General features: G+C 41.4%; 1 protein-coding gene across 7 annotated transcripts in view; it reads right to left on the bottom strand.

Moving 5' to 3' along the window:
- ACSBG1 (acyl-CoA synthetase bubblegum family member 1) overlaps window positions 1-21,651 on the bottom strand; it is a 41,330-nt gene that overhangs the window by 14,943 nt on the left and 4,736 nt on the right. For 4 of the 7 annotated variants that reach the window (XM_027698155.1, XM_027698157.1, XM_027698156.1 and 1 more), the window contains 3 exons: window positions 9,791-9,873; window positions 1,351-1,568; window positions 616-704 (listed from right to left, as the gene is read on the bottom strand). In XM_027698155.1, coding sequence (XP_027553956.1) covers window positions 616-704; window positions 1,351-1,568; window positions 9,791-9,873 — 390 coding nt within the window. Of the gene's footprint in view, window positions 1-615; window positions 705-1,350; window positions 1,569-9,790; window positions 9,874-18,659; window positions 18,832-21,651 lie in introns of those variants that run through there. The other 3 variants (XM_027698159.1, XM_027698158.1, XM_027698161.1) reach the window with 3 other exon arrangements.

Raw genomic sequence — 21,651 nt, 5'->3', positions numbered from 1 at the left:
GATATAGATATTTATCTAAATCTCTGATTTATGCACATTGCAAAAACTAATCTCTGAACTCTATTCAGTAGAAGGTGCTGTAGGCTGGGATTCAGTGTTTTAACCCACTTCAGGCTACTCAGGATCAGCTCAGGAAGTTGTAAAAAATCCCCAGTCACGTCCCCTTCCTGTTCAAGCTGTACACAGGTACCAATTTGGATGTCACTGGCACAGAACAGCTTAAGAAGTAAAACCCAAATTGTGTGAACAGGTATCAGGACAGAAGGAATCAGGCTGGTCAATATTCATATGTTACTTCATCTATTTGAACATATCTTGCTGTAGATAAATATCATTAATATAAAACTGTGAGTCTCATCTGTTTCCCACATCTTCCAGAGATAAGACACTGTACAACAGCTCCTGTCACAGTTCAGCCCACAGCAAACAGGATCAACTTAGGAGTGTCTGGACTATTTCAGATAAGAGACTCCAGCAGGTTGCTGAACATGCTAATCAGTAGCAACACAACTTCCAAAATATGACAGCAAATACTTATTTGCTACATTTCCACCTCCAGCAAAACGGAAATGCCCAAAGGCCCTTCAAAATCAACACCCCTCAAAAATATCTTACCCAGCAAAAACAGCTCCAACAGCTGAGATGAACCATTCTGGAGAATTAAATCCAAGGATTGCTACGCTGTGGAATCGTTCAAGTCCAAGCTTAAAAATAATAAGCATGAAGTTTAATATAATGTAGGCACACTGGAGAGGAACATACACACAAATATAAACCTTGGAAACTTCTGATTTATTACTGCAGTATTGACAAGGCATGTCCACACACAGCTCTGTGCTGGTATCCACAGCAAACCCAGTATTTATCAGCAGTAACATGATGTAACTTTTCCACTACCTTCTCCTGGCTGGTTGAGCTCTGCTGCCCAGAAAGGCCTGAAATCCAGAACATTTCAATATGAACAAGACATCATGAGTACCAATATTACCCTGTGTTTAGAAGGCTTTAGAAATTGTGTTTATCTCACCAAATTTGTGATAGTACTGCTTTCCCCTATTTTTCTGGTTTTAATCTCAAGGGCCTCGTGCTGAGCTCTGTAACCACATCCCAGTGAGGAAGTGTAACACAGCAGCTCTTCCCTTGCAGCCAGGCTCCCCTCACAGCACTGTTATCTCTGGCCAAAACCCATTTTCATCATTATTTCAATAAAGAATATGACTACTGATCTTCAAGTAATGGGAAAAGCCTCTTATAGTGTGGGTTTTGGGGGTTTTCTGTTCATTTGTTTTCTGGGGTTTTTTTAAAGGAGACAAAGGGAGAAAATGAAATGGCTTTGTTTCCTGTACCTACCTTCAAGAAGCTCTTGGCCGCTTTCCTGGAGAGGCAATAATACTCTGAAAAAGTTATTTTCTCCCACTTTCCATTCTTTTTGCTGGCCAAAGCATTAAGGGACCCGTATTTTTCCAGGCTCTCCTTGAACATCTGATGAACCGTTATGGGAGTCTGTGGACATGAGTTATCTATTCTCAGTCTGACTCTGCCATCAGCAAGGGAAGTCCACAGGGACTCTGGAAGGTAAAGCACTATTGTCAAGGTATTCCATCACTGAAAAATACCATGTGACTGTGTACCAGAGGACAAGAGAGCTGAATAAAGACCACAAGACTAAGCACAACTCTGGCACTTCTCCCCCTCTGAGAGAAGGGCTTCCCAATTTTCTTACTATCAAATACACCACATAGAAAGAGAAATCTTTCTCTGTTACATTTTGTTCTGCATCTTGAACAGAAGTGCCACTGGACAGAATTACACTGATCTTCTGTTACAGACACCCCCTCAATTCCAGAGCAGTGTCTGCCCGTGCTCAGCCCTGCAGTTCCCTTTGTGTAGTGGAGTAATTGGTGAATTAGAAGGCTACAGAGAGCCAAAAGATCTGAAACCTCTAACCCTACTCAGCATCCAAGCTCCTTTTGCTTGTTATAACTCTTCCCTCCCTCCTTCCCCTCCAGCTCTTCTCCCTCATCCTGTCCCTGTTCCCCACTACTTCCCACAGTTTTTTCCTTGGTCATCTGCCCCACGTTCTAATTTGTACAACCACTCCACCCACTCCTGTCTTGCCCTGTTCCCATGTCATTTTTCATCTTTTCCTGCTCTTGTCTTCCTCACCCTGCCTTTCTACCATCCACTTTTTTCTTCCTGTATTTTTCCTCCCCTTCCTTGACAGGACACAGACACAGAGCACCAACAAATGTCCCTTGGCTCTCACCACTGGTTCCAAGGACTTCACAAGAAATGTCTCTCTCAATGACTTTACTTGGCTCTTGCAAAGCCAGAAAAAGGTTGAGTATAAATACACTCCTTAGAGAATGTAGGGGTTAGCAAGTTGGCAAAATTCAGGTGAATTCTCACAAGGAAAGCACAAACCCTCCCACGACTCCCCTGTCAAACAGTTCCCAAGCTTTTGAACAAAACAGTACAAGAACATTGTAAGAACAACATTTTTTTTCTTTAGATTCACGTTCATAAATGAAGAAATAATTTTAGCATAAACATAAAAATACGTATGTATATTCTAGAGGGAGCTGATGAAAAAATTTCAAAGTGCATAGGCTTGTCAGAATTGAGTGTAACAGAAAATAGGACTTTTTGAAGTTCCTGATAGAAGTTAATAAGCATGATTGTCTTCTACTACACTTATGGAAAGCAAACACTGTGAGAAAGCTCAGACAGCATCTGTGGCTGAAAAAAGGCTGTTCTGGAGTGTTCAAAAGTCCAACATCCCTGTCCAATGCTACTCCTCTTGTTGCTTCACGGGGAAACCACCTCTCTGAGCATTTCTGGCAATATGTGAACACATCAGCCACAGCTCTTGGATCCACACGAGCTCTTCAGGACACACTTGCAGCCTCTCTAAGCCAGGCCTTGCAATCTGCACGGACAACCCGAGGCACAGCAGGCTGTTGCAAGCTCACAAACATCATGTTCTATTCCTGCCCCTGGCTGGCAGATTTGCATTTGTTCTCTTGACAAACAGAAGGTGTTAATGACAGCAATAAATACAAATAAAGCTGGTTCATCTTCCCTGTGCCTTCGTTTGCTCATGTGCAAATTGCACATAATGATTTTCAAAACATAGGTGTGGAGCTTTCCTTAGCTCAGTGGAGAAAGGGCATCATACATCCAGAGTGTTTGGAAAACAAGTAGCTGTGAAGGATTTTAGGTTACAGACAGACTTTATCCAAGTGCAAACAGTATCACCCAATAAATATTTTATGAGTTGAGGAGGCAAAGCAGGTGTTACTGCACTTAACCCCAATCCTGGTGTGGAGCTGTTGTTAATCCAAATGCTTATTTTCTGCAGTGACACACCACAGCCCAGGTGAAAAACTCTAAATATAGATGTTCTGGCTTCTAAACCAACCAAGGGGGCCGGGATTGCAGGTGTGTGTGGGCACAGAGAGGTGACTGCCCTGTTGAAAACAAAATTGTACCATACAGAGCTAAAATACAACATTCTGGTTCATGTATTAAAAAAATGCTCTGCAAGGGAAGTGAAAATATTAGAACATTCCTGAACTAACATCACAAAAGTTGCATGATTACTGTCTTTTCACTGCAGAGGTGTAGTAGAGAACAGAATAAACAGAACACTTTCCAGAGAAGAGTGAAAATCATCCATCAAATCACTGAAATATCTATACATAGAAACCAAAAATGTCCTTGGAAACTAAGTTTCCTTTTGTTTTTCTTCATGCAGGTTTTTCCAGTGTCAAAAAGGCATCTTTGATTCCCACCAAAGACTAAGAACAGAATCAGTTTCAGAGACTCTGGGCATCACCTTAATAATACAAAAGATACAGTGCAAATGAATATAAACCTAAATGCCCATTCAGTGTCTGCTTTTGCATGTATTTGCAGGTAGAATTTATCTCAAAACAGTCCTGAAATCCAGATATAAGCCAAATAATTCTAAAAATCTAATGAGTCTGTCCCGTAAAGTCAGTAAAACCAGCAGAACATGAACAATATATTCCTCTGTCAGTTTGCAGAGGGTTTTTGAGCAGAGGGCTCATTCTTCTCAGAAAGAGCCTGGGAAGGAATGCCTGGCAAAATACTGAATGTGTCAATTATCAACTCTGGGAAAAGCAAAATAGGTGCTCTGCCTTGCTAACATCTGAAAGTTAAACTGCAATATCCAGGCTGGAAATGAACTCAGAACCTCCTGAAACCAAAGAGGCAATCAGAATAAAACCCCTCTAAATGCACTCTTAGCTTTGGTACATTATCCAGCTGTAGGTTTACAGGAGAAAACAAACCACATTCCAGCTTTAAGTACTTGATGCCACTGAAAGTTCCCTATATGCAAATTTATCCCTTTCCTCTTTCTCCCACTAACTCCTGCTACCTGCATTATACTTTGCACCCAAAATGCTTTTTCATTCACTGATATGTGACCTTGGCTCATGTCCTTCACATCAATCCACTGAAGGGCAGAGATGATGAGAAAAGATTTCTGCTTAAAGAAGGTGATGTTGTATTTTAAAATAAAAAGAGCAGAGATTTTATTCAATAAGTCCTTGTGACTGTCACTCTTTGAGCCTCTTGAGCATCATTCTCCTCCAAGGCCAAATTCCATGATCAGACACCTTCTCCACGTTTCACTGTCTTCACTGCTGAAGGAAGAGGTGGCCTGGAGTAGTCTCATAGTTCTATAGTTACACTTATAACAGGAGGGCTGGGCTGCAGTTTGTCTTGGGAACTGCTCTAGGGAAAGCTGATCTTAATACTTGGGATTTTAGGTGTGCAGTTTTCCCACTAATGTGTAAATTTTCAACAAGAAACTTTACAGGAGGAAAAAAAAAAGTAGTTAAGAACAACTTAAAAGACACACCAAAAGTTTCCACCTCATTTTTCACAATACAACCCTAAACTTATGAACCATTTACATGTGAATACTGATTTATAAAAGTACATCTGTTACTCAGATATTTTCTTTCAAGTCTGAAACGATGCACAATATAAACACATTACAATTGTTGTATTTTTATCAGCCAGTTTATTCCTTCCATCATGTGATATAAGAGTTATGACACAGTACGGGCTGTCTTTCCCAGACCAAAAATTACTTTAAACAGACAAACAAATAGCAAGTCCATATTTATTTATTTTTTCATGAATAATCAGCCTGGGTGAAACTGCTGGGCCTCTGGGATGTATAAAGGAAACTGTGTACTAGTTAAAAAAAAAAGAAAATTAAAAGAGAAATACACTAATCCTGCAGTTTAAAGCTAATATAATCGATGAGACCTTCTCTCTGTTCACTGATATCCTGGTGACTGGCAGAAGGGATCTGAGAATGTAAATAAATTCTGATGTTTCTGGAACAACAGCTCTGAGAGCCACACAAAATGCAAGAGAAGCAAGGTCACCTTTCAGGCAGGTAAACAAAGAGGCTGATGGAGGAGCAGCCCTGCTGTATGACCTGAGGAGCTCCAAGTGATATTCCATGGATGTGCCCTGAGAAACAGGAACTAAACCAATAATTTAACTTCTGCTTGAAAATGAATCAGATTTAACTCTCAAAACAGTGTCTTGATTATATGCCAGCTGCTGCAAAACATCCCTCTGCCCTAATGAGGAGAGCAGGAATTCAGCTCTTTGCTGGAGGCATTCCTGACAGTCATCATCCCAGATTCCACAGCCATGATGCCATCACATTCTGCTGACAACACAAATGCATCATTCCTCCTCTCACCCAATATTTTTTTGCTTTTCTTCAAGATATCTGTGACCCTAAGAGATTAATTTCTTAAGCTGAGTAAATTAATTTCTGTAAAAGCTGAGTACACACAGGTTGGAGTCTGAGAGCTTGGTATCTGTGTCAAACTTCCCCTTGTGCCAACAAACAGACTAAACAAAAGTACAGAACTCTGGAAATGAAAGTGAACCTGAAAGTATCAGCCAGAGTATATACACAGTGATTCTTCTAATAAAATACAGAAACCAGCTTCCTGTTGCTTGCCTTGCCACAGCTGGGGGAGGAAAAGGGTTTTCTGCTACATTACCAGTTTTCCACAACAAACATGTAATCTTACACTGTCAAACAGGAAAGGCTGAATAAATAGAGGAAATCTTTTTCAATTAGCCAAAACACACAAAAATATTTCAGTTCATGGATACCTTTTCCATTGGAGGAAAAGGGAACATTTATTAATTGCAATAAAATATACTGCTCTTCATAGCAGTGAACTCCTGCAAGTGTGGATCAGAGAAATGAGATATCCTGCAAAGAATCCTCTGTGAGCTGACGTGGAGGGAGTGGTGCATCAGGGCAAGGACAAAATAAGCCTCATAACAACCCTGACGCTTCTAAAACTGATTACGATGCACCAAAATGGAACGTGTGGAGGGTGTAATCAGGAGGAAACATCACCACAGAAACACTGCCCAGGCATGCAGGCATGGAAAGTCAAAACTCAGAACTGGGATTGGTGAATGATGGGAAGAGCCACAAGAAGGGCTTCTATAGGTACACAAGGAGAACCAGGGACATCATGGGCCACTTACTGACACAGGACATGCAAAGGGCTGATGCTCCCAGTGCCTTTTTCACCCCAGTGTTTACTGGCAGGATCAGCCTCTCTGGGTTCCCATGCCTAGGGACAGGTGAGGTGTTTTACCTACAGCAGACAAAAATCAAATAGGGACCACTTGCACAAACTGGACACGTGCAGAAGTGTTGATGGGACCACATGAGATGCTTCAGAGTGGACACTGAGAAACCAGGTGAAAGCCATTGCAAGGCTGCTCCCTGCCATTGAAAAGGCACAGCAATTTGGAAAGGTCCCCATGACAAGGAAAAAGGCAAATGTCACACCTGTCTTCAAAAAGCAGGAGAAAGAGGATTCAGGTAACTAAAGGCCAATCAGCCTCATCTTGGTCCATGGAAAGGCTGTAGAACAAACTCTCCTGGAAATCATTTTGGGCTATAAAATGGTCACTGAGACCAGCCAGAATGGACAGACCTGATTTGGCCTTGGGAAATCTAACCCAACCACCTTCCACGACGAGTTGACTGGCTGTGACACGGTGAGAGCAGTGGCATGTTGTTCACTTTTTACCTTTAACAAGGTCTTTAACAAGTTCTACATAGCCCAGCATGGAAGGTTTGAAGCAGGTGGAGTTGGAGGAACAGGTGGATAAAAAAGTGGGAGGATAACTAGTGTTCAAGAGCAGTGGTCAACAATTCCAAGTGCAGCCAGCAGTCATTACAAGTGACATTCTTCAGGGGTTACTCCTGAGAAGGACACTGTTTAGTGATGGCACTGCTGTCCTGGACTCACAGCTTCAGAGATGACCCCAAACTTGAGGAACTGCCCAACATGACAATCCATCCAGAGGGACCTCAGCACAGCAAAGAATGGGCTGACACAACCTCAGAGCTCCACAAGGGTGAACATAAGTCTTGCACTCTGGGCAGGAGAACCCAATGCCCCAGCAGGGACAGGATGGCAGCTCAGCAGGACAAACCCTGTGGCTCCTGGGGGACAGGCTGGATGTGAGTCCGTACATCCCGATGGAGATGAGGGCTGACTGCATCCCAGCTGCACTGGCAGGATTACAACCAGCAGGTCAAGGGAAGGGATGATTTCCCCTGCTCAGCACTCCTGAGGGTGCACCTGGAACAGGGAGCAGCTCTGGAAGCCCCAGTGCAAGAGAGAGATCCTGACAAACTGACACAAGCCCAGCACAGGGATTCCCAGTGGACAGGGGCCTGGAACACACCGGGTAGGAGAAGCCTCTCCAATCTGGAGAAGAGAAAGAATGAATCTCCCTGCTGTCTGCCACAGACTGAAGAGGGTGCTGCAAGGAAAACAGATTCTTCTCAGAGGCACCCAGCAGAAGAACAAGAGGCAATGGACATGAGCTGCAGCAAGGGAAACTCTTGCTGGACCAAGAGAAGTTATTTCCCAGTGTAGGTGACTCAGCTTAAAAAGAGGGACCGAGAGGCTGTGGAATTTCCATCCCTGGAGGTTTTCAAAACTCAGCTGAACAAAGCCACAAGCCCTCCTATGAGCAGAGAGATGGACTAGTTGCCCTCCAGTGGTCTTTTGCAACATAAATTACTTTGTGACTCCATCAGTATAAAGCCAGCACGAATGAATTCTCTTCTAAGTCAATATAATGGTTTTAAGTCAATATAACGCTTGCTGCCAACAGTAAGGGTACTCTGGATTTACAGATGCATTAGAAAACCCCAAATCTGGCCTGCTTCCACAGCAATGAGCTTCTATACATTGGTGGAAAGGAATGGGGAAAAAAATTCCAGAACAATCTGCAGTCCTCACTGAACAAATTTAGTCCCAAGGTTGCAGAACGTATCAATTATAAAGCGAGAAAGACAGTTCTGCACAACTAGAAAACATCAGAATCTCCTCCTTTTCTCTTTATATACAATGTAGACCCACTGAAATTAGACACTGACCTTCCTTCTCACGAAAGATTATTTGGGAGAAGTGTTTGAAATTCAGCCCTCACTTTCCCACTCAGCATCTGCAGAGCAGCGTGATGTGTCCAAGTCAAACACTGCTTCTCATTTAAATGGATAACAAGCAGTGCCACAGATTCTCAAAGTCAAATAAAAGACAAAGTCTAACAAATTGTGAGCTCCTGATTCATCACCTTAGACGATCTAAACAGCAATAAAGGAACTGCTTAATTAAAATGGATGAGGTGTGACTTGTGTTTGCAGGGAAATTATGACAGAACAGCTGGAATGGCTTCTCCCCTCATTGTTCTCCTCCCCTCTGTGGCAGAGCTGTGGTCACCTCTGCAGGAGTGGCTGCATGGCATGTGCATTCCTTCCTGAGCAGGGTTTACAGCCCAGCATATTTCTCTAAACTGCAGCCAGCAGCAAACTCTGGGAGGAAGGCAGGGTAGGTACTGACAGCAGTAACCAGAGTCCCAGATAAATTCTTAGAAAAATAGGTCAGAGCCTTCCTGAGCACACAAGGACTCTGCAGAATCACAGCCTCGGTAATAATCTAAATATAGAATGTGTGCCTCAAATAGTTCCATAGATACCCTGAAAATTGGAAGCCAGAAGTTAGTTATCACCTTTATCCATCCAAATTTATTTCCTGCTTCCTGAAAAAACAAAAAGCATAGAGCTGGCAGGTCAATTCTGGGAAAGAACTTACTGTGTCTCAAAGAACTGCCTTTTAAAAAACAAAGGTATGTATTTATACATGTGTATAAAATCTGCATGGGAGATTCCTACACAGATCTGATATCTATGCAGTCATTGCTCCAATTGTCTCTAAGAACAAATATTCTGGTTAAATGAGCACATTTAGATACCAGGAGCAGCCTCACCAAGGCAACAGGGAGCTCTCTCAGGACAGCAAACCTTGCAAGGAACCTCACAAAGTTCTGCTAACAAACCTCCTTTAATCCTCCCCAGGTGACAGCTGGGGAACAGGCTGTGATGCCAAAGGTAACACAATTTGGGTGATTTAAAATGGGATCAGTCTGTTTTTCATTCTTATTTGGCCACTGCCTCAAATACAGACAAAAACTGGGAGAAACTATTGAATCCATGCAAATTTACAGCTCCTGAAAGCTTTTCAGCTGCCCAGACTCACTTCACTTTTATTTTTGGTTTTTTCTCTCCTTATCCCAGCTCTGAAAAATTATCAGTCATAACCTGCTAGAACAGAAATACAAATTGCATTAAAAAAGAATTCAAAAAAGAGCTCAAATGTCCAAGGATCACCTTTGCCAGGCTCACCTGCTGGCTCTGTGCCTTCACCCTGGGCCTCCTCCAAACGGGGCAGTGAATCTCTGCAGACAGTCTGTGCACCTGGAAAGCTTCTAAAAGAAAATATAACTATTAAAAAGTTATCCAGGAGTGCTGGTGGGATCCAATACAATCAACACAATGGTTTGAAGTGGAAATAAAAACACAATTTCCAAACACTTCGAAATATAAACTGGTAAAAACAGGAAGCTCAGAGGTACCAATTCAGTTCCTAACAACAACAACAACAATAATAATAATAATAATAAAGTTTCTCAAAAACTTCCCTAACACAACAAATTATCATTAACACATGGATGACATTAACTTCTCCTGGCTTAAACAGACCAAATACAAACTCCAACCCAAAAAGTCTGCAAAGAATTACATGAACAAAATATCCAAACAATAACTAAGCATTTAGAAATGACTGACTGCACACAGCAATGAACTGCAGATTATTCATGAATGGCAGCATAAAGATTTTTTAATTTAGCTCATTTCATTTCAAGAACAAGTTGGGATTTCCTTCATTCCTCTCAACAGAAGAGTCCTGAGGGAAGCTCAGAAAGTCCTTCCCTTACACACCGTAATAAATTAACTCAAAAGGTAGGAAAAGAAAGATGAAATTATGCCCTTCCCAACTTCCAAATAAATAACAACTTCAAAAGCCATTTTTTACCCAGCAGTGTCAGGTACAAACAGCAGGACCTAACACCACATCAGACACTATTTCCTATCTCATATTAACAACTACACTTGTAAAATAGTTCTGTGTGGAACACTCCTAGAATTTATTATTGTTATTCACAATGAAATCATGCTTTAAAAGTGCCTTAGCCACGCTGGGTCCCTTCCACAATAATGTAGCAGACTTTGTAATTCTTCACCCATCAGAAGTGACAATCCCAGTTCATTTCCTCCCTTCCTCCTCCTCCCCAGATTCCCGAGTCTCAGGTCACAAAAGCAGCCGAGGAAAACGAGGAGTCATCACTAATCCTGCCTGCGAGGATATTTCCTCTCTTGTCAACAGGCATAATGGGACAAAACATGAAAGGGCTTGTCTGATAAGCAAAAAGGGGTCTGAAAATAGGCACTGCCTTGGTGAGGGCGGATGTTGATGAGAACCTGAGTAATTTAAATATAGAAGGGGATTATACTGCATTTTGAAAGGTAAGCCTGTGTCTCACACATGGTGGCTTAATGAACTGGGACTGCAAAGAGAGAATGACAGACCAGGAAGAGATATTTGGGAATAAAACCAAAACAAAACATCTGAAATAACTTAAAAACATGTGTTTTATCTGCCATCTCAAAACACTTGAATTTTTTCCTATTTTACAGAAAAACTACATTTGATGCTTCAAAATCCAGTGGAATCTTTTCCTTTAAATATCTTCTGAATAATAAAGCTTTTAAAATTTTATTATTTTACAAAACAAACAAAACAAAGTCTTAGTCTAAAGACATCTGAACAATCCTTTTGAGGAAAAAAACTAGCAAAAAAGCCTTCTGAAGAAAACAGCTCTGCAGTAATGTACCAGAAGAGCCTCCTCTGAGGCTACTCAAAACTTTAATAAACATGATTAGTGACTTTTCCTAGATTAATATCTCTTTAGTTTGCTTTAGTCTCAGCTGTTATAGGCTTCTGGTTCAGTTTATATTATGTTCCCTTCATAGAAAAATAACCAACCACCAAGTCTGAATTTCTGGATGCTCTCTGGTAATGTTTCACCAAGTAAAAGTTGTATGAGGAGCTCTACCCATCCAGCATGTTCAGGAGTGTTACAGTGGGAACACACGTGCCTGGGAGTTGTTACCTCCCTCCATGGATTAAGGATCCATTTGAGAGTGAGGCTTTTTTTCACCCTGAAAGTACAATTAAGAAATTTCCTCTTCCACCAACAATTTCCGTGGATATCCAGAACCATCCCATCCCTTCTGAATGAACAGATGCGGGTTTTGATGTCTTTCCTTTTACCTTCTGTCAGGAGTTATTCCTTTAAAACTGCAGTAAAGCCCCCAGGAATGGTTGTGTTATTTGGAATTGTTCAAGACTGAACTGAGCAGAATTCAGAGGCACTGCCTGGCCCAAGCTTGCTGAGCACACTGCAGCAAGGAGAGAACGCACTGCAGAACCCCAGCTCGGGGCTGAGATGCCTCAGCAAAGCTGGAATGCTTTGGAAATCTCGACTTGGGCTCCTAAATATTTTATTAAGACCGAGGTTCTGCATAAATTATTCAATGTTCTTAGTGCAGGGCCAGCGTTTTCCAAAATCCAGCTACCAGTTTAGAAGTGGATTTTTCACCTCTGATTCCTGCATTGGAAGTTTACAATTCCAAAGGTAACACACAAAAACCTGCACAAATCCCACCCAGAGAGGATTTAACGCGGAGGTCACTGGAATGAGTCAATTAGAACAAACTGAGATCACGCTACAAAACCTTGATCAGCTGGAACTAAACAAAGCATATTTCTGTATAGCTCCATTAGCAGGGGTGGGTTTTGAATGACAGCACTTCCTGATGCAATTTGGGATTTAATTTCAAGGTACCATTCCAGCAAACATGACCTCATTCAACACCCTCCCTTCACCTGAGACACAGAATTCTCAGGCTGACTGGTTTATCCAGGGGTTTGGGGCCAAGCACAACCCACCTGCAGCTCCCACCACTGCCCTCTGCCAGCTGGATGCTACTTCCCACTGAAGCTGTTCCCACACATCAGGTCAACCTGGAAAGCAGGAATCTGAAAATTCCATATATTGGAAGAACAAAGGGAAAGCTTCCCTTCCTTCAGTGTCTCCACGATTGTAGCAGCTCTAGTGAGATTCATCTTTGCAAACCCGTGGAAGGTAAAATAATGACTGATGGAAGTGACAGTCCTTCCTGCTGGGCTGAGTCACCAGGAGCAAAGCATCCCATCTGGATTTGCTGGCATAGCAATTACTGGTTTTATCTTAGTGTTTTTGAGAGCAGCCAGTGAATATAGTAGCATTTCTTATTGTAACTACAGAAAGTAAATGCCACAGCTAAATCTCTCCACTTTTATCATTACAAAATGCTCTTCTGCCAATTACACACTAGAAAAGCTGTTTGTTCTGTTACCATAATGATGCTGAGTGATTAATGGCACTACTGACTGTGATACTAATTGCCATAGTTTTTTTGATTTGTTTTGTTTTAAGGGAATTTGGAATTAGCCTTTTCCTTCCACAGGCTCTATGTTTCCTTCTCTGGTAATTAGAATTTCTGCTTACAACTCATACTCCAGGTCAAATACAGTCAGATATTTGCTGTCATCTAAATTCTTTCCTCATAGCAAAATTTTGAGAAAATACTAACAATAAAACTGAAAAGAAGCTATAAACTCAGTCTTTAATATGATAATAAACCAACGATTTCCATGGAGAAAATGTTGTACAGAAATTCTCACTTGAATAAGCCTTACAGGATACACTGGTTGTCCTGTGTAATTAGGTTAGAATCTTCCCTCTCAATTTTAAAAACTATGAATTTCAGGTTCTAGGGTATTATATATTTTGGCCTTAATTCTGCAGAGTGATTTCTGATATCGTGAATTGCACCAAGAGAATATGAACACTGTTTTGCAGCAGTCATATTATCATGAGATTTGAGGGGAAGCTATTCATTAAACAGATTATGTATAGTGGCAAATAAAAGACATCTCATATTCTGTTTGTATTCCTATTCTTTATCACTATTGTTCAACTCCTGTAACATTGTCAATGTTAAGTTTTTACCAGTTGCCTCTCTACAGGGGTTATTAAAATTTTTAAAAATAAACCATCTTTCTATAAACTTGCAAAAATAAGCCATTTATCAAATAGCTATATATGTAAATTGTTACTATATTCTCCAGGTAAAGGTATTCCTTTAGACTTCAGTATATTTACTTATAACCCTTTACAGACATAGAGCAAGTCAAAGTACTTTTAAGTCTGGAAGTCACATTCACAGCTGCTCACAAAGATTTAAACAAATATTTTTTGGCAACTAAACCAGTCAGTAGTTCAGACTAAGCATTCACCCAGAAGCCACATTCTCAGCTCCCAGATTCTAGAGGAAGATACCATCTCCTCCTCCCTTCCCTGGTATTCCCGTGCAGAGCTTTCTCCAATTATGCAGCTTCTCCACTCCCACCTTGCTCCTGGGTACTGTTGTACCTTGGGTGTGAGCTCACCATGTACTGGAAGTATTTTTATTAATTAGTTATTTCTAATGGTTTAATGCATGAGAAATGTTCACTGTTGAAGATTCTGCATTCATGGTATACATTATCAGAGGTTTATGTGAGGCCTAATTTTAGAAGAATGGTTTGTTCAAAGTGCAAGGCTCTGGTCAACCATGTCACTGCAGTTCAGGCCCACTTAATTTCCAAAGCTTTTATTATAAAACTATGGCATGATTTTTTTGCTTTTGTCCCTTCAAAATAAACACCCTGCAGACTGTCTGCAACAAAGAACACAGCCAACAACGAGGCAACGCTCAATAACAGTGAATACAGTATCATTTCTTATTGTAACTGAGTTGTGTGCTATTGTAACTGTGTGCTGAGTGCACACAATTTCCCTGTCGCTTCCATGCTTTTTCCAAAAAGCAATCCCATCCAGCTGCTCCTGGGAGTGCTCTCACAGCCCTGCTTCCAGCCTCAGAGGCTCTCAGCAAGGCTCAGGTGTGATGACCTCACTGTGATGACCCAAAGCTCTGCAGCTCCTTCCTCTGCTTTGCTGTCCCTCCAAGCACATCATTTCCAGGCTCCCCCACCTCCAGGCTCATCCATGAGGCAGCAGCATTACCTCACATTTCTTACAACACAGTCTCCACCTCATAATTAAACTCCTTTCTCTGCTGGCCTTGCCCAAAGAAGCATTTTGTAAGACACAGGTGTTTATCTCGGGCAGCAATGTGTGCAGAGCCCCATTTGCACCAGGACTTCCTTTCTCAAACACTTTTGTTGAACTGGCTTCCCTAACTATTAATCTGATTTAATACACAAAAAAATAGGCTGAAGTGGAAAATATCCATTTTCCCAAGACGGAACTTCTCCATAAATTTTGTTTCAATCTTTCACTGCTTGCTTCTCCTGAGGATGACTTGGTGAGTTCCTCCAATAAAATCCTACAGTTTGGTTGTTTGATTGTTTAAGTAATCCACAATAAAGAGGATGATAAAACATCCTTATTCCAATCAGTGTCTATCTTTGAGTGTTTCATTCTTGGTGGCAAGTGTCCTAAATATTTATCCCTGTTCCAACACTGAGAAATTCCCACCCCCCTCAGCTTTTGTTCCGTGTTCTCTAGGACAACCCAGCTCCATACATTCCAACAGCCTTACTCTGCATCAGAGCTGCTTTGGGGAGTGTTTTGGGTCTACAGCTGCACATTCTTAAGAGCTTTTCATTGGGTGTTAGACATTTTCAACAGCTCATTGTGGTATTTGAATTCAAGATGGAATCATTAAGTATTCATCTGACAACTCTTCTGGCAGCAAAAAGCAACAGCTTAAATTACCTATGGGTACCTCTGAAAGCTGTAATGATTCTGGCACTTTGCCTAGAAACTTCAGAAACCAAATATCTTCATCTGGATCCCATTCATGACAAACCCTTTCCCCATTCCCCCTGCATCCTGCAAGAGCCAAATCCAATATTTTGAAACAGAGCTCTGGGGACAGATTGTAGGACTGAGCCCAAGACAATAAATTTAGAATCACAGATCTGTCCTAGAGTTCTAGACAAAGGCAATAAAGTCACTCTGACTTGATCAACACAGCACCACAGCTTTGACAGCTGAGCAGCTCAACAGAAATCTGGGACCAGCACAGGAACGGCCAAGTAGCAAATACTGCACCTCCAGACTCTGAGGAGCTGTCACTTGTTACCCAAGACATTCTGAAGATGTCTTCTCATTTTTTTACAGCATAAGGGAAAAAAACCCACAGTAATGACACACAACATTAGTTCTTTAAACCCTCAATTTCTATTCCATTTAAATTCTTCCTGTAAGAAGGAATAAAGAAGAGAGCCACAGGAGGTCCTCGTGGGCAGCAGGACATTGCTGTCTGTGATGGCTGGTTATCTTATTTACTAATTACTCCTCTATTCAAATGAGGGCAATATTATAATACACTCCTTATTAATTCTATTTAAAATTTCCCTTTGCCCTCGAAGAACAGGTTAGATTTAGCTGCTAATTGGTTCTCATGCCCTTATGAGACTTAAAAAGGGGGCCACAGATCAGCCCAGATACGTTCCTACTCTTGCAAAAGGGGTCAGCACAGTGCACAAGAAGCCAGTCTTTCCCAAATCACTCAGACAACAACTTCTCTTCCAAAGGTACCTTTAAAAGCAAAACAAATGCTTAATAAAGAACAAAGTAGTAGAGATAAAGTTAGCAGCTGAGACCTGTTTTACCATATAACACACTTGGCACACACCTTCTAGGAGAACATCTTTACTTGCAAAAGAGAGAAGTAAAATCTTTTTTCCCTTGTTAAGAATAAATATCCTCAAAAATCAGGTCAGTTATTTTGGTGACAGACCAGTTTTATGGATAGCTGGGAACTATGTGGTTGAATAGGAAGAAAAGAACAATAACCCCAGCCTTTTTTATTCTCCCCAAAAAGGCTCCATTCAGCAGTTGGGAGCGTACTACAACCCTTCCCTGACCTTGGGACGGATTTTCTGGCTCTGTTCTCCCCTGCACAGCAAAAACCCAGACCTGGAGCAGAAATTTTCCAGTAGCTGCCTCTGTCTGGCTGTTTGCAGGGAGTGCAGCACACTGAGGTCACAGAACTCATTATTTCATCTCTTCCTCATTTTTTAGGTCACACCGATTCAACTGCAGCCTTATAAAAGGTCTTTTTTAACTCTTTCCAGCTTGCTATGGTTTTATTCTCTTTATCTAGTCCTTTCTACCTAGAATCCTGCTTCCAGCACACAGGAAAAGGTATCTGAGTTTGCTGCCTCACTTTAAACCACACCAGGTAAACAACACTATTTACCAGGATAACATGCCCTGACTTCTTCCAAAAAAATAACATGGAAGTTTTATGCCAAGGGCTTTGAATACACCACAAGTATTTGGAGTTCTAGTGTCTGTGATATTCTTTCACTAGAAATTCAAAAACAAACCAAATGCTAAACATCTTTCTAGTACAGGAAGTTTAAATTTCCTGTTTGCTGTGAATGCAAACCACTGTATATTTTTATATTCTCCTCTAGCTTTTTTTTCTTTAGCAAAGAAAACACAGAAACTTTTCTTTCTTGCTTAAGCATGTCACAAATAGAGGCATGTGTGGACTAAAATAGAGGCATTATCACTGATTTAGCAAAATCCTAACTTTCATGAGTCAGAGGGTACATGTGTCTATATTGATCACAAGTCAAATAGTGTTTTATGATCTTTGGACAGATTAAACAGAAAATGACAATTCCAGTATTAACTGCATTAGGATTCCAGAGGCAACACCAACACATTCAAAACTTTTCAAAGATTTCTTAACTTATTCCTGTTCTGAAAACCTTAAATCTTTGGATTGCTCCTTATGATTCTTATGCAGGATTACAAAGCCCAGAACAGAAGAAATCATTATGACAGAAATTATCCCAACAATCCTTTACCTGGAAGGCTCAAGCAAATCTTCCAAGAGATAAAACATGCAAGTTGTTGCCTAAAAAAATGTGAAGTTAAATGTAACTTAACAGAAGACTAAGTATCATACAACAGTTCAGTCTCTGGGAATGAATAATTAGTACTTAGCAATCCTGACAAGCTTCTAACAATCAGAAGCTAAAATATTTCCCGTGAGATGTCTTGCTCTATTTTTAAAGTAAGTATTTCCAGAAACTCTAGACATGGGCAGCTTTCTCTAACAGGAGACACCACTCCAGAGCAACAGGAACAAGAATGTTTTCCTTTTGTGCTGCCTAGGACAGAAAGGAGACAGCAGCCAGTAGGATTATCTCACATGTAAAAGGTAATATAAACACTGAAATAAACTGTTCTGAAATTCAGTTCTCTAAGAGATGGGTTACCTGGATAAGTTCTGTTGCCTTTTTGGGGATGGAGATGGTCTATCACAAGGACCCATTATCATCTAAGGATTAGTCCCCCAAATCCAGAAGGGAAGAGACCTACTTCCATAGCTGCAGGTAGGGTATTTTTTTAAAGTCCATGCCAAGTAGATTCTGTGCATTGTCAGACATGCAGAGTAACCACTACTGAACTTCCAGAGTCCTTAGTGCCACTCTTACCATCAGAGACACAGAAGGGATGGCACAGGAGCACAGGCTGTTGGCTTTTTATTCCTGACTCCCTGGACTTTGCTGTTCTCTGGTATTTGAGGGTGCCTGTAACCTCACCTCATGATAGAAAAGCCACTGACCACTGAACACTCTGAATCTTAAGACTCTACAAGCAGACCAGGATTTTCAGCTACTCTTCCATATTTTTGCTGTGAGCAGCTGAGCCCTGAGAGCTGAACATCCCTGTCAGAACTGCTGGACACAAACCACTGCCGAGCCCAGCCCGGGGCTAAAGAGCCTCTGTGCTGTAAAATAAACACTCTCCAGCCAGATATATGCCAGAAGGATACAAGCAACACAGCCCACACTGAAAGATGCTGTCAGGTTTAACGTCACAGTAGAAGTTAGCATAGGAGAATAAACCCATTTAGATCCTTCATTACAATTTCCTCCCATTCCAGCCTCAAAAGATGCACCTTCCTCTGCACTAGAGACACCATTAGGCAAAGTCGTGGCTGCAGTACAAGACAAACTTAAGTTGTGAAAAATTGGTAGATCAGTTTGTTAAAATAAATGCTCAAGCTACTTTACCCATTTTCATGGCTTCCTGAAACACTCCCTGCATTTTCATCCTGTGGCTGTTTGGTGAGAGTCTCTCCACTGTTAGGCATCCTGACAAAGCCTCCAAGGCTGGGCACAAATATGCTAAAGGACTGTGCGGGTCAGGCAGAAATAAACTACTTGGACAACTGAAGAAACCAACAGTAACTGGTTATTTGTTAAAAAACCCAACACGTAACACAAGAGGAGGAGACTGCTGCCACAAAAGCTGTTTCTTTCTGATTTTAACATGCTTGAAATGTCGCAGTGCCTGTGAGCTGCTTACTGTTAAACTTTCCTTTTAATTCAGTTTTTCTTTAATTATCCATGAGAAGAATTTTAATGAGTCTACAATGCTTTAAGATGCAAATCTTTTCTTTTGCCAAGATTTCCAACAACTTCGTTCACGGAGGTTGAAGCAATTCTAAATTTATTAACTCTAATTTCGAAAAAGGACATTGAGTGAAGCTATTTTCTCAAAGAAAATGCAGATTAATTACATTAGGAAATGCCTTCAAGTCAATTATACCTATGAAGCCCAGCACTGCAACAGCCAAGCCCCTCCTCCAGCATCACAACTACACCAGCACTTCCTCGGCTTCACCAGACCAGTAATGTCCTGCAATGTGGAATTTTCTACACATGACTGAACAAATTACTGCCCAGGATGTAAGGAAGTCTAGTGCAGTTACTTAGGCCACTTCTACATTAGTCAACAAAACAAGATCCAGAGAATGGCTCAAGCCACCCACTGTGAGCACCTTCCCTGGGATGGTTTGGTCTGTGGGAAGCGGAATTTCCCTGAGCCAGGGGATAACCTGGAGATGGTGTTAATGGTTACCCTGCCTGGAGAGGAGGAGGGATGTGACCTGTGCTGTGCCACAGCCTTCAGAGCCAGAGAACATCATCTGGAATGTTTAATTTACAGTTCAAACACAGCCACAGTGATTAGGAGTATCTAAGACTGGTAAAAGTTAACTTTATACAAAGATGTGGATTTTATTCCAGAGTATCTTACACCATATCCAGATGTGGGATTGTAGACAATGCAATTTGTAGTGAAAAGAAAGAGAACTTTGCAGTGAGATCTAAGGGGTCTATTCTCACACCAGAAACTTGCTTTGAAAATACCCAAACACAGAACAGGGGATATTTCAATGGTAAAAATGTGTCATCTTATGCAGCAAAAATTCATTTTTGTCAGGATTGATTTAATTCCTTCAGTTTGGGATAATTCTCCAAGCTCTGACTTTGTTCCAATGATTCTTTGAAGGAAGCTGCTAGGTATCTTCCTTGGGCTTGCAACCAAATTTGCAGTAATATAATAAAACTGTTGCAAGAAAACTAATTTTTTTATTCTTCTGACAATCTAAAATGTTTTACATGCTATATGAAGGAATCCAATTAGACAACTGCTCATTACCTTGCTTGGGTTGCATGTTGGGTGTTGAGTGGCCAGGTAATAAGCTGGTCTTGTGGGTAAAGCTGGTACTTTCAGCAAATCAACAGAAAATCTCAAATATATGTGTCTTCTATACACACTGTGTTTAGAAAGGATTTTTTTGTTTTATCTTGATTTTCCTATAATCTTCCTTAAACTTACTGTTGGTATTTTGACACAATCAAGGATTCCTCAATGATAAATCACTTCCCCCATAACAAGGGCAGTTGCAGGGCTGGCAGGTGGGGAAGCAAGGGGGATTTACTGGGGGGAACTGGTGAAGAGTTGCTTTTGGACTCTGTATCATGTGACTGTAACAGAAAACTCAAAATTGTGACAAACTGGAGGTTTCCTGCAATTGTCAGCTGCAAACACTCCTGTCCCTTGAACAACAGGCTCAAGCTCTAAGAAACAGCTCTCCACAAAATCTGCCTTTGTAGTTCTAGCACATTCCTAGGCACCCTTCAAGTGTCAAGAAATAAATCCTGACAAATGAGGCTGGCAACTTGTGTAGAATTCAGGAGGAAAGGCCTTCACCTCAACTCATTTTTCCATGCTGCAGCTTACATGATGCTCTGATCTTTTCCTTTTTGCCTAGACCTACCTGCACGTGAGCTGCACAAGACTGAATTTTTGTGGTGGGCAGCCACAGGTTAAGATTTCTGGGCATTCACAAAGCTGTGAAGGACCAGAAGAGGCAAACGGAGCTCCCGCACTGTTCACATCCTCTGCTCTGCAGTTACGATCGGTCTCTCTCACGAATTTGCAACTCGATACCTCAGAGCTGAAGACACCGTCCCCACAAACTTGCACCGTCACAAGACCCCAAACAGAACTACCAGAGAGGCCCAAACAAAGCCACGTTGTTACCGAGGTCAGCGAGCAGCCCCGGCGTGGGTGGAGCGTGGCTGGGACAGGATGTTTCAGGTTTAATTCACAAACGCCACCATGGCAACACGACACTCCCCCGAGCTCTGCGCTCCCCCAGCTATTCACCTGGGAGGCAAGAATGGCAATGTTGGTGTTTCACCATAAAACCTGTATTTCTTTAAAATGAATGGAGGAGTTCCCTAATTCTGGATGCTCCTTGCTGTTCAGCCCAGTTAGTTTAAGCAACCGTGTGATAGCCCCCCCCCCCTTTTTTTAAGTAATGTAACTGGTAACAAATATTTTAGTGTAAAACAATACTTTTTGGTACAAACACGATATCATGATATTAGACTTGTAGTCCTGTTGTTATTCCAGTCTTCCAGCACTGAGTCTAGAAAACCAACCCCCTCACCCCACAACAGCCACCAGCAAAACATCTTTATAACCTTTACCTTTCCTATTTCAAAGGCTTTGTTACATTTATTTACAAAATGGCACCACTTCTAATCTTTTTTTTCATTATTTTCAATCACTTCTCTCAGAGCCTGGCAGCTTTTCAACTTGCTGCTAATTGCAGCCCTCTGCCTGCTATGTTCCTCAAAGACTCTTAACTGCATTTACTGTGATTATTTACAGCTTTTGCACACAATACATTCACAGAGATTTCTTTTT

The sequence above is a fragment of the Neopelma chrysocephalum genome, unplaced genomic scaffold (genome assembly GCF_003984885.1).
Source record: "Neopelma chrysocephalum unplaced genomic scaffold, ASM398488v2 Primary Assembly neopelma1_124, whole genome shotgun sequence".
Taxonomy (NCBI): domain Eukaryota; kingdom Metazoa; phylum Chordata; class Aves; order Passeriformes; family Pipridae; genus Neopelma; species Neopelma chrysocephalum.
The sequence above is the reverse complement of the archived record's forward strand: the minus strand, read 5'-3'. Positions and strand labels throughout refer to the sequence as shown.